The sequence below is a fragment of the Typopeltis vanoorti genome, chromosome 13 (assembly GCF_054136105.1).
Source record: "Typopeltis vanoorti isolate ZY-2024b chromosome 13, IOZ_Tvanoo_1.0, whole genome shotgun sequence".
Taxonomy (NCBI): domain Eukaryota; kingdom Metazoa; phylum Arthropoda; class Arachnida; order Uropygi; family Thelyphonidae; genus Typopeltis; species Typopeltis vanoorti.
Genome location: NC_143561.1, coordinates 6,328,683 through 6,342,884, shown reverse-complemented (window position 1 = coordinate 6,342,884; position 14,202 = coordinate 6,328,683). Strand labels below are relative to the sequence as shown.

Genomic DNA, 14,202 nt, shown 5'->3' with positions numbered 1-14,202 from the left:
AGGTATCTACCTGGATACTGCACAAATGAGGATGAGCTAGCAATTTGGGATTTAGCCAACCAAATTGTATTCTTGTTGGCTTAAACCACAATGTAAAATGATGGTACAACATAACAGAATTTCATGCCGGTTGGTGTTGCCTGGTTAAACAAAGCCCACATTGTTTTTGTCAGGAAACCACCAGAGTGAACAGCAAAAAGTTAGCTACTGAAACACATCTCAACTTAACATCACCAGAGTTTAGGATCAGCACTATCAACATAAGAAGGCTGAATGGCAAAGAAATGGAACTAGCAGAAGAATTGGATTAGTACCAGATCAAGATAACAGCGGTGACTAAAACAAAAAAAGACAAACTGATGAAATCTTTCTAAGCAATAATTACAAAATGTTATATTCAGGCAATAACAATCAAGAAAAAGAAGGAGTAGCTATAGTATTCAAAAATAAATACAAGACTAATCTTCTTGAATGGCAGGCAGTCTCAAGTAGAGTGATGTGGGCAAATATCAGAATGGGGAATTGGACAATGAGACTTATTTGTGCCTATGTCCCACAGAAGGTTCTACTAAGGTAGAAGTGGAGGAATTTTTTTGAGGCTTTAGAGAAAGCAACTGACATAATGAAAAATGAAAAGTTGGTCCTGGTTGGAGATCTAAATAGCAGAGTATGCAATGATTGTCAGACATACAGAAAAGAGCAAAGCTATTAATAATGGCAAATACCTGGCTCAGAACATGGACTGGTTATTACTAACACAATGTTCTAACATAAAAATATGCACAAATTCACATGGAGAGAAGAGGCAAGGAATAAGAAAAGTCTCATTGAGTGTTATTGTTGATAGTGATGTTTTCTCACTGGTGCAAGACATTAGTTTACAGAGGATTTGAAATTGGAAGTGATCACCATTTTGTGTTGAGCAGGATAAAATTGAATTTCATATTGAAAAGAATAACATGTAAGAAAGTTTTAAAGTTGAATAAAAGTTGAGCAGCTGTCAGATGTGAGCTGTAGACTAAAATACATAAACATTATTCAAAAAAAAAAAAAATGAAAGGGTTTGAGAACAGGAACCAAACCTTGAAATTCACTGCAAGCCCTGAAGAAAACATTGATTCAGCCAGAGAGATATGTGGTGAGGTTGTCTGCAAGGATAGAATAATCAGAACTCTGTGGTGGACACAGGAAGTTAAAGAGGCAGTGAAGGAAAAGAAGAGAGCATATTAAAAGTTCTTGGTGAATAAGCTAGCTTGTGTTCTTAGGGAATACAGAGACAAAAGTACGAAAACTAAACATTGTGTAAAACTAGCTAAGCAAAAGTCATGGGAAGACTTTGGTAAGAATATTGAAAATAAATATCAAGAAGGTGGCAAAATATTGTGCAGGCTGTTGAAAAAGCTCAGAAATGGAGGAAAGAGTCTCTCTCCTTTTAATTTTCTTGATAAAGGTGACATGAAAACTGGAGAAAAAGATATCCTTGATGTATAGAATAATTACTTCATAAATTGTATGAAGTAATTAAATGAAACAAGCAGTGACAGCACAGTGGTAAAAAATACTCAAGAGACATGCAATCAGGAATACATATACGAAGTAGAAAAAGTCATCAAAATCCTGAAATGTTGGAAAGGCAGCAGGAGTAGATGATATTCAACCAGAAATGCTAAAGTATGGAGGTATAAAAGTCTTGCAGTGGTTGCACTGCATAGTTCAGAAGACCTGGACAGAGGAATGAATTCCAGGTCATTGGAGAAGAACTCTCATAGTACCATATACAACAAGAGAAATAAAACTGAATGTGAGAATTACAGAGGTATTCCCTTACTGAGTGTTCGTGTTAAGATTTATGCAAGTATACTTGAGAAACAGTTGAGAAGGATTGTGGAAGGGAAGCTTGGTGAAGAATGAGCTGGATTCAGGCCAAATAGAGGCTGTCAGGATCAGATTTTCACTTTACGACAAATAATTGAGAAATCATGGGAATATAACAAAGATCTGTATTTAAGTTTTTTAAACTTAGTCACTTCCGAAGTGAGTACTGCATGATAACTGTCACCATCTGCAGGCAGAATAGTTATGTCTTTAAGATTTTACTGCTACCTAATCAATATTTGGATAATTAAAGTCTCCCATTATGTGAGTACTCTTTCCTTATACAGCCTATGTATTGAATTGTTTGCCATTATAACTCTTCTCCTTAATTCATTTTTATCATATCAAGGTAATAAACTTACTATTTTCACTTTCTCACTCTTCACTCTTGCCTGTTCCAACATCCCTTTCATGTCCTCTATCATACTGAACTTATAACTAGTTAAGTCGTTAGTACTACAATTATGATCTCGTTTACTTTTCTTTTCTGTTTTTGTATTGCATGTGCTATATTTTTAATCTCAGCTCCTGAAACACTTGACGTCATCATCGTCATGCTGGTCAAGAATTAAGACCTAGAGTGGCCTATTCCAACCTTAGAAGTAATTGTTGATTCTCTTAAGATGATGTCCTGGTTTTCTTTTTCCTAGTGGTTTTTAATTTAAACCTTGTTTTGGTAATCTTTCTGTTTTCATTCTTTCAATGTGTTCATCCATTTATGTTTATATTTTTTTAATTTTTCTATTACTGATTCTGGTTTAATTCTTTCATAATTTCTTCATTTCTTTTGTGATCAAATAGAGTATACTTTGCAGTTTTTCTCATAAACTTCATTTCAGCTGTTATTAATCTTTGTTTGTCTTCTTGATGTTATGACCTGCTCATCAATAGCATGTTTTATGATAGTCACCATACCAAATAACATCCTTCTTTTTACAAACAACATTACTTACCTGATTCTGTGCTTTGTTGTTTCTTATTTTGCTGCTTAATTTTCTTTTCCTCTCTTGGTTCATTCAAATGCCTCTCGACTTTCTGTAATTACTGCATCGTCTCTCTGATAATCTGCTTTAATTTTGCTATTTTGGAGGTTAATTCATTTACAATTACCTCCTCAATATCTCCTGTAACCTCCTTATTAGGGGGTTAACATTCTTGACTTTGCTGCTTTTCTTAGCATTTCGTTTCTTGTGCGTTTTTGGTGCCATTTTGAACTATATTTATTATAGCAATATCTTAACAAAAAATGTTATAAACACTAATATACTATAAAACACTAATTTTCTAAGGGAAAAACACAATGAAACAGATAAAAACCATCACTTTTACATGAGCTCTAAATTCACCGACCAATCAAAATGTAGCCTTGAATCCCCATAATAGCTATATTTGTTATTTAATATAATTACTGAAAGAATGAAAAAAATCATTAAAGCAATATGATTGAAACAATTCAAATTGCTGTTAATTTCTTATGAAAGTTAATTTAAAAATTTATCTTCATATAAAATGTCACAATGCAAATATTTAAGCTTTCTGTTATGAATTTTAACAATACATAATTTAACTGATAGAAGTTCTCAAGGTCTGACTCCATTAGATCTTGGACAGAGAGAAGAAGTAACGTCAGCATTATTAACTACTTATCCTAGTTTCATGAAAGCTATAAAAATCTCATCATCTGAGGTATGTTCAACTTAAAATTTACCACATAAGTATATTATGTAGTGTTTATTTTGATTTATAGATATTTATTATCTGAATTCCAAATACAGTATGCAGCTTTTATATCTCCACCCCAAAGTGCAACACCTTGCACTTATTAAAAATGTAACCTTTTCGTTCAAGTTAAGTCTGTTCAAATCTTCCTGAAGGGAATTAACATCTGCATCACTCCAAGAACTGAACTATCCCCAGCTTTGTATCATCAACAAATAACCAAAGATCCCTCCAGCCAGACAGTCCACATGAAATATCATCAACAAATAATTTAAATAATACATGCCCAAGAACAGAACCTTCAAAGTTAATACAAATCATAGAAATCATCATCATTGTCAATTCCTGATATGTACCCTCAAAAGGATGTACAGGATATTATGACGCTATGACATGATTAAGTTTATACTATTAAAATCTCCTATCAACAATTTTCAGCCAAATTGATCTTTTACCTGTGAAGACTCCAATATTGTTACATCCAAAATTTTGGTCTTCTTAGGATACCTCTGATTGAATTAATCTACCTAGATCTTGGTTTTCTTCTGGTTCTTTTTCTTGCAATCTTGGTATCAAACACCTGTTTTGCTGTTCTTTCTTCTCCCATCTGTTAAGTGACCAAACCATCTTACTTTAACTTACTTTTAACTCTGCTCATACATTCTTGAATGATAACAAGGTGAAATTCCTTCATAATATCTTCATTTTTTGCATGATTCTGCAATTGATGCCATCTGTTCACTCCTTTAATTTTTCTCAAAACTCTTGTATCAGTGATCTCTAATCTTATCTTTGATCCAGTATTTATAACTCTCATATCCATAAGTTAAAATCGGCTTGAGCACTGTCTTATACACAGTAATTTAGTGTTTTGACTAATTTCTCTCTTATTCCTTATAAATTTATCCAGTTAGCTTCATACCATACCAACTTTGCTAATCATGTTGTCTCTTTCCATATTTAATTTGCCATCAGAAAAAACTGTACCTACTAGCTGAAATATTTTACTTATTCTATAAGTTCTCATAGTTTTTTATTATTATTACTGATTTTCATGCCAAATTTTTTACAGTTGTTTTGCAATTTAGTTAAATCCTTGTTTAGAGGTATATCATCTGCATAAAGCAAAGTTGATATTTCTAATGTCATGAAGAGTGTGGGCAAGTGAACAATGCACCATGGTACTACTCCTGATTGATAAAGAAATGTGATGAGAGGAAGCCCCATCCCACCATAACATGTAATGATTGACCCAAGGCAAAGTTGGCAATCCAGTCACAAAGGGCACGAGATCAGCCATAAATGGTTACTTAATAAGAGGGCCCTAGTGCCAGACATGATGCTTGGAAATATCAAAAGTAACCATGTGAGCTTCTCCAAGTCTTTGAGTGGTCTTTGTTCAAAGATGAATAAAGTTAGCATGGAGGTCAGCTATAGAGACAGAATTGGTGATTACCATCTAACCAATGGGCCTCCAGGTATTGAAGAAGCTTTGCTGTTAATGACCTTCTCTGCCACTCTCTAGAGCAGTGAGGTGAGGGTAATGGAAATATTTGATGACTGACTTTTAGCTCTCTCTCTCTCTCTTTTTTTTTTTTTTTTTTTGGAACAGCTTAATAGAGGCTACGAGTCTGCAAGATTCCTTGACTAAAGTGAATAAATTGTAATAGATATAGAATGAAGGTCAGCATTAAAAAGACAATGAAAATAGGCAGAAACCTTGAAAATATCAACTGCATTGTGAATGGAGAACCTATAGAACAAGTAAAACATTTCAGCTACTTAGGCACGATTTTTAGTGAAGATGATAAATTAAATATGGAAATAGACAACAGAATCAACAAAGCTGGTGTATTAGGAAGTCAACTGAATAAATTTTTATGGAATAAGAGAGAAATTAACCAAAACACTAAATTAGCTGTATACAAGACAGTGTTCAAACCAATTTTAACTTATGGATCTGAGAGCTGGGTCAGAAGCAAAACACTTGACCAAAGACTAGAGACTGCAGATATGAGAGTCCTGAGAAAGATTAGAGTTGTGAACAGATGGCATCAATGACAATATCATATTAAAAACGAGGATATTAGGAAAGAACTTGACATTGTCAGCATCCAGAAATGCATTAGCAGAGCTAATCTCAGGTGGTATGGCCACTTAAACAGAATGGGAGAGGAATGATTGGCAAAACAAGTGTTCTCTGCCAGGTTGGCAGGAAAACGACCCAGAGGAAGACCACAATATAGGTGGATTGATACAGTAAAAAAGTGCCTTAGAAAATAGAAATATAAGATCTGATAATGTTGGAGTCTTGACAGGTAACAGACTGATTTGGAGGAAAATTGTAGATAGGAAGTTAGTAATAATTGCTCATGTAGTACTATCATATCCTGTAATTGATATATACCCTTGAGGGTATATATATCAGGAATTTGATGATGATGATAGAGGCTAGTTTCCATGGCATTGGGTCATTCCAGATGGGTATGGCTTGTATAAGCATTACAGAATGCATGTTAATTCTTGAGCACAAATTTCTAGCACAGTTATCGTTTGGCTAGGAGACTTAATAGTATCATGATTACTGAAGATTTTTCTAATGTTCTTCTAGCGAAAAGATCATAGAGAGAGAGAGAGAGAGAGAGAGAGAGAGAGAGAGTCATTCTATGAGTTCATGGTATAATAGAGATGGTATACCTTGGTTGTCTGTGTAGAAAGTATATATATGTGTGTGTGTGTAGATCCCATGTGCAGGAGAGTGAAGAACCCACAAGCAAATCAGATGGATGCAGGTGAGGAATGAAAAAATGTATCGAATTTTTCTAGATGAGTTGCAGGTGGTAGTAGTTTGGAAATACTTCAAGAGGAAGATTGTTCAAGAGTACAGAGGTAGATGTAATAAAAGAGGAAGTGGACAGTCGGGTTTGTTGTGTTTGCAATTGCACTGAAAAGGAATGCTGGGCAGATGCTCCTGTTGTTTTAACAGGCCCAACAGAAAGTGAAGGAATGATGGTTGCCAGTTCAGTGGAGCAGTGTCCATGGAAGTACCTAGAACAGACACAGAACTAAAATGGTATAGAAGTTGAAGTGAATTTGTAAGGGAAGGAACATCTTTCAGCCAAATTGTTCTCCTCTGAACAGCACCAATAATCTTCAGGGAGGTTTAGGTGCATCACCCAAAACACATAAGCAGTATTTTAAGGATGGGCAAATTTGGGATTTGTATACAGTTGGTAGCTGCATGGGTGAAAAATAGCATCTTAAGCAGGAGAAAATGTCTGTTTTTTTTAGATGCTGAAGAAGCTATTGAAGTGATGTGTTTATGCCAGGAGAGACTGGAGGTAAACTGTCCAAGCAGAAAGACCTGATCCTGCCTGGTGATCTGTGTATTACTGAGGGTAAGGATTGTTGAGCTGGAATTGCTTTTGCAAGAGAAAAAGCAAGACAGCATTTTGGTAACATTGAAGATGACTAGATTTGTCCTCACTCCACTGAAGGATATGGAGATCAATTTTTTATTCATTGGTTGAAGATGATTTTGAACTTGGGATATCTGAACTGCATGGTTTGTCAAATGAGTAGGGTGAAAGGAAAGTACTGTTATTAGCAAATTATGAATAGCATTAACAGTGGTTGAGATGAGGTCATTTATGTACAGGAGAAAGAGGGTAATCGATAGAACCAAGCCCGAGTCCTTCATGAGTGAAGCCCAAAGTGAGTGAGAAAGTTAACTACCCATTTACAGAGGGTGGCAGGTAAATCAAAGGATGGCAATTATTTGTTTAGCAGGCCTGAATGCCAGACAAAGCTCTGGAAGTGTCAAGAGTGACAGCACAATGAGAAAAATTATATTTAGTAAGCATCATGCATGTCTCTTTTTGAAGAAGCCAGTTGCAGGTTTGTATCTTACCAACATCCCATTTTCACCGAAGTGTTCAGGAAAGCGGTTCAGATGAGTGAAGAGTTAAGAGGTATACTTTGATTAGTGAGGATATACTGGTGGTTGCTGATGGACCTCTATGTAACAGAGAAATTGATTATTGGTGACTTTCTCCATTATTTTGGGGAGGACTGAGGCAATATCAATTGTTGGTAAACTTCTGTCTTTTTGGAATAGGCCAGATATATGACTGCATCTATGCATTTGGATAAGTACCAGTTAAGTATAAGATTATAAAGATGATAAAGGGTAGGTGTTGTGCCTTCGAATATGTTTGGGTTCAATTGGAGAGATGCCATCAAGATTTTTTAGTGACCATGTTTTTTTTGCAAAAAGCATAGTACAAGAGGCATATCTGATTCTGGTATGGTAGGAAGTGGCATCTAGGCAGGAGTTAGAGGAAAAGCGTGATGCCAAGCAGTCAGCTGTGTCTTTGAGCACTGTAACAAGAGTGCCATCTGGATGAGAGAGAGAGATTGAAGTGCAGGCAAGCTGAAGTTGCATCCAGTGGCTCTCAGCAATGGACCAGAGGGACACAGCTTTCATTTGGACAGGAGGCAATTTTTTTGCTGTTGGCCTTTATGAAGTCAGATTAAGATTTCCTGATGATTGCATTTATTCTATGCTTCATCACAGGCTGAATATGAAACTAGGGTTCTAGATGCAAGCCAACTGCAGTTAATATTTTTTTCTTTAGTGGTTTCATACATGTTCTTTTGAACAAGGACTTGGAAAGTGAATGAGAATTTTGGAAAGAATGGAGTAATGAAGGCCTCATGCCATTGAAGATAATTTCTGTGACTTGATTAATCAGGCATTTGGAGCAGAATAGTCAAAACAATAGTCAAACTATGGAAAGAAAGAGTAGAAATGAAATTCTGGAGATCATTCCACTTGTACTTTTGTGGTGCTATAGGACATGAGAGTGGGAGTGGTTGGAGGAAGAGAATTCTGTGAGAGGGGAGATTTGCACAAAATTGTGATCTGAGTTACTGAGAGGAGAGGTGGCTTCTACAGTATACTGGAGGAGAGCTAGCTAAAAAGAGATTAAGAATATTGGGAGAGTGAAGAGGGTTATCAAGAATTTGGATAGGTACATATATGATTTGCATTCCGTTTGGGTAGGTCATTGTGGATGATGTCACTACTTGTATAGCTGGATTGCAAATGGTTGAACTTTGTGAAAAGATCAGAGTAGTTTTGGGAGTTTGCAACCATTAAATGCAACAGATAAACTGAGTGGGGGACAAAGAAACCTTCAGACAGGCAAGGTCAAAAGCAGGATGTTCTTAGCCATTCTCTGGCCAGCAGTGTCAGGTCTCACAAAGGCACAGGTGTCACCCTTATTTCAAAAGGAATTGTGAAGTGCATAATTTGAACATCAAAGGTAGGTAGTGGTGGATGTCGCTGCAGTTTAGGTTTCTGTCATGAGTAAGTCTGGGCTGAACAACAGCAAGTGATGATGAATGTCATTTATTTTGGTGTTTATTCCATTGATATGTTGGTAAAGTATATGTGAAAGTGAATTTTTTTGTGAAGATACTGGCATGATTTGTATGTTGTGCTTGGTCTGTCTTTTTTTGTTGGGATTGTTTTTTGAGGGAGATTTGCTTTAGTCACAGTGTCAATTTTAAAAATTGACACTTCTACCACGAGTTGCCTTGGTCTTGCTCTACCTGTGGGATCAGCTAGTCTTGCATATATTGCAGGCGCAAACTTGACAATTTGTCTGTTTGCTTACTTGGGAAAAATGGAGTAAAACCAGGTTTAAAATTGCTTGGTATCTTTAACATAACTATACCCAAGTTAAAAATACTTTCTACACAGTGTCAATTCTTGTATGTTTAATTATTGGTTCATGCATGGTTAGATGGAAGGAGATAGAATGAGTAGTAATCAGAATAAGATACTCTTGGACATGACACACATACAAAAGCAACCAGTCTCCATGCAGTAATGTGGCCTAGACAGTCTCCCACATACCACTACTCTTGAACTTCCTCTCCAGGCACAACCTGGAGAGGAAGTCTAAGTTGTGCCATTATGTGCCAGTTGACCGAGGAAACCTCCTGAATCAGTACATGGTCCCGAACCTATTAGTAACATCTGACCAACAAGGTTACATCAGTAAAAATGGTGATGCCAGCCTATAGCATCCCCATTTCACTACCCTGGAAATGGAGGAAGTTTTAAGTCTCTATGTTTGGCATGCCCTTGAAGGGTATCATTTGCACTGCATGGAAAAGGGAGACAAACTGAGAAATCCTGCTCTAGAGACCAAACATGGTATTCACTACTTCAGGCCAAACAGTGGTATTTTGCTGGGTGATGAATGTCATCCACCAATTATTTGGAGGAAGTTAGTAATGATGTAAATTTTTCATGTAGTACTATCATATCCTGTACATCCCCTTGAGGGTACATGGCAGGAATTTGATGATGATAATAATAATAATAATGAATAAGGTTTTAGTTTGAGTTGCCAAAGGAGGGCAAACATTTACAGCATGTTGGAAAAAAGTTTAAAAAAAAAAAGTCTAGACGTGTTAAGAGAATCATGATGCTTATCTAGTTCTGGTTGTTAGGTGAACAATTTCTGTTAGATCATGATAGATAGCATATAATTAAGTTTTCCTTGCAATGCAAGGGAGCCAGTTTGAGTTATGAGAATTCAGATCTCAAAGGAAGATAATTTTCCTGTTTAGGTAATTAGACAGTATGTAATCAACTTTTGGAGAAAAATCAATAAGGTGAGCATGGTCATCTGAATTAGGAGAGTAGTAAAGGCAGCAAATGAAGTCTGTAAAGTAGGAAGTCTTGAGCTAGAATTACATATTGGGGATTCCAGGTTTAATATCCCTTGGCAAGCTGATATGATGAAAGCACATTCCCCATGTGTGATGTAGTTGGGATAGCTGAGGTGAACTTTAAGTTTTATAAGATACCATATATAAGATTTAATAAGAAATGGCAAATTGGGTTTTGATGCCTGTAATTAGTATGGCACGAGTCATTAATGCTTATATTGTTGCTCCAAATGTGAAATTGATGTGGAAGTGCTTTTTTTTTGTTTGTTTATTGTATGAAATTTTGACGTTATTTTGGCTTTTATTTATTTATTATATATATTTAGTTGCATTTTTCATACATATATATTTATTTTGTTTGTAGTGGGAACATTTTTTTATAACTGCAGTGACACTAGTAGTTATTTGGTTATGGTAGAAATAATACTAGAAACTTATGGAGAGGGGGCAGCAGAGTCTGAAGGACTTGCACACATGTCCCACAGGGGGAGCACCCAGACCCCCATTCCAGGTGTGGTGTTGACAGCACCTCCTCTCTCTTCATATTGCTATACTGGGACTCCTCTTGGCCTGACCTTGCAGAGTAAGCAGGATTATTTGCTGGTTGGTTAGGAAGCCAATTTATCTAATAGGAGATGACAAGATTTAATTAAGGTTTCAGTTCAGTAATAGATAAATAATAGCAGGATTTGCTCCTCAAAAAGATAGTAAATAAGAGAGAGAGAATAATTATACCAAGTACTGTTTGGGTATTAAATATGTGGAATTGATTTCATTAGCAGGTTATAGAAGTGGTGAATTTATGTAGCTTTAACCCAGAATTAGATGAAAAAGAGGTTAAAATTATAAATTTTAACCTCTTTCACATTGTTGAATATATTGGTATTATGCATCTGTGAATGAATGAGGAGGAGAAAATAGGGTGAGCGAATTTACACAAACGGTGTTAAACATGAGTTGGGAATTAAGTGTAATATTGATTTGGCCATAGTAGTGATTAGTCTATATAGCTTGCTGCTGTTTATGCTCTCGCCCCCACCATTTAGTTCGGTTTCACACTGTGGGATTGGTTTTCCTTTGAACACTCTCATCCCCCACCATATCCCTTCCTTACAAAAACAAACCATCATTGAACACATTTGGTTTCAGTTATGTGCACATCCTGGTGTGTGTGTGAGAGAGAGAGAGAGAGAATTTGGGTAATTCAAGTTTATGCCACTGCCACTGTAGATGGTCAAAAGTCTCCTGGTGAAAGGCCAATAATAATAATATTTGATGATATTTTTGCTCATTTCTAGATTTTTCTCTTACTTCATTTGTTTTTTATTTGAATTTTTTCTTATTATTCTATTTGTTTCAATGCTAGTCAAAGCCAAAAGAATCAGAAATGGTTATTGTGTCAACTGGATTGGATAATAACCAAAAAATAACTTTGCAAAAATGTGCTACGATGTTAAAAGCTACGATTATACAAGATTTTAGTCCAGAAGGTAGGTTACTAACATTTGTTATTTTGACATAAAAATTATTTAGTATTAAAGGTTGTGAGCCCACTCGCACTGTTTATTATCTCAGATATCCTCAGACTTGTAAATTTTTTTTCAAGTGATGATCTTAACATCCTGTGTGTAGAAACACACAGGATGTTAAGAACACATCCTTCTTCACATAATGCACACGCAAACAAAAGTTGAAATGTATACGTGTGCATTATGTGAAAAAGGATGAAATATAGATATTATAGAGCTTTAGAACACTGGAATTGATAGCAGTGGTTTGAATGTGTTCATTGCAGAGTGGGGGCTGAGTGGATACATCTCTGCTTTCCAACCTGAAGGCTCTGTTATTTGAATTCCACTTTAATGGGATTACTTGTGAATATTTTTTGTAGTAGATTTTTGTTCCTGGTGTTAGATTACTACCCTTCTTATTAGAAGCTTAAAAAATTTCTGTTTTGTCTCTAGAGCAGGTTTTTTGTTATTCTTAACTTACCCATACTATTAATATGTTCTAGGTTTACAACCCAGGCTCCTCCTCCACCCAAAATCTCATCTTCTTCTTCCTTTTCAGTAATAGGTCTAGTGGCCTGTTACAGGTCTCTTCCCATCTTTTCAAAGGCTGTCCTTTATTCTTTTCCCTTGAAGTCAATATCTCTATTCACTCATTTTTTGTTTCCATCTCTCTATAAAAATCGATGTAGTCTAAAACAGATGTCACCTCAAGTTCCTTTAAGATGTTGCTATTTCTTTTGAAGTCTAGTCTATTATATCCAGCTGTTTTGCACATGGATCTCATTTCAGAGCTTATCGGTCTTTTTCTATCTGATAAGCTCTGAAATGAGATTCATGAGCAAAAGAAAGACAGCTGGATATAATAGACTAGATTTCAAAAGAAATAGCAACATCTTAAAGGAACTTGAGGTGATATCTGTTTTAGACTACATTGATCTTTATAGAAAGAAATGGAGACAACATACAGAAAGAATGAGTGAAGGACCAGAGAGATACAGTGATGTCGACCTCAAGGAAGAAGAATAGAGGATAGCCTTTGAAAAGATAGGAAGAGACTGTAACAGGCCACTAGGCCTATTACTGGAAAGGAAGAGATTTGTTTGGGGGGGGGGGTACTAATGGACCTGGGTTGTAAACCTAAAATATATTAATAGTATGGGTAAGTTGAGAATAATAAAAAAATAAATCTGCTCTAGAGACAAAGCATGAAGTTTTTTTTTATGCTTTGTCTGTAGAGCAGGTTTTTTTGTTATTCTTAACTTACCCATGCTATTAAAAATTCTAGGTTTACAACCCAGGCCTATTAGTACCTCTTTCCCCCCACCACCAAAAAGAAAAACTCTCAAACAATGCAAAAGACTATTTTAAGACATTTTGCATAGATGCTGATGACAGTTGCTTTACATCTGTATCCCATAGCTCATATAAATCCCCAAATCACATGATCTATATCCTATCTATCCTTTCCATCTGTTTCTTAGGATGGGTTGAGTTCTTCCCCCCCCCCCCCCATAATGAGAGGCTTACGACAAATTAATGCAGCTGGTTTGGTATTCCTGTGCTGCATCCACTTAAGAGATGCAGCAGAAGAGTAATAATATTCATAACTGTAATCTATGTGTGTTCATGGGGTAGGTTTGCCTGTTCTGGGGGACGAAAAACCAGTTTCTGGGTGAAAAAAAACCCTACCTTCGTATGAGACTGGCTAACTCACCTTTCATCAAAAGAGACCAGAAAATGGTTCCTCATGTCACTGACAGGAATTGAAACCTGTCAGTGATGTGTGGGAAGACTAAGACTACTGACTGAGGTACGGAGGCTCTGAGAAAAAATATAAAATTAATAAAAAATAAAAAATATCTATATCCCACCCACAGTATGAATGTTCTATAGGTTTACATAAAGCCTTTTACATCTCTTTTATGAAAACTGATGTAAGATCAAGCGTTATCGTGGAGGAGGAGGAAGAACTCATTCATGTTTCTGGTTGGGCAAACTCTATGGATGCAGTTTTTCAATTTCTGTATTGTTTGTACATACCATTTTCAATTGTTCATGATGCCTCTCTCCAAAAAGTCCATAAGCAAGACTCCATCTTTGTCTGATCATTTGTCTTGCCCACAGAATTTCTTCTTGTTACATGGTGAATTGAGATGATACCATTCCATTTATTGTTTCTTTGTGTCAGAGTCATAATTATGAACTTTGTTTCATCACTTGTGACTATCTGTCTCATTCTCAGAGTGCTGGAGAGATTTCATACAGATAACTTCCAGGCTTTGTCTTTGTCACTCAGAAGATCATTAATGATGATCATTAGCACTGGTTTTCCAGCGGAATTGTATGTTTC

The 14,202-nt window shown here is 36.0% G+C and overlaps 1 protein-coding gene across 1 annotated transcript in view; it reads left to right on the top strand.

Annotated features, from left to right (window-relative positions):
• LOC150099906 (BRCA1-associated RING domain protein 1-like) overlaps positions 1-14,202 on the top strand; it is a 143,275-nt gene that overhangs the window by 82,509 nt on the left and 46,564 nt on the right. The window contains exons 7-8 of the mRNA XM_090403082.1: positions 3,450-3,561; positions 11,708-11,831. Of these exons, the coding sequence (XP_090259208.1) occupies positions 3,450-3,561; positions 11,708-11,831 (236 nt within the window). The remainder of the gene's footprint in view (positions 1-3,449; positions 3,562-11,707; positions 11,832-14,202) is intronic.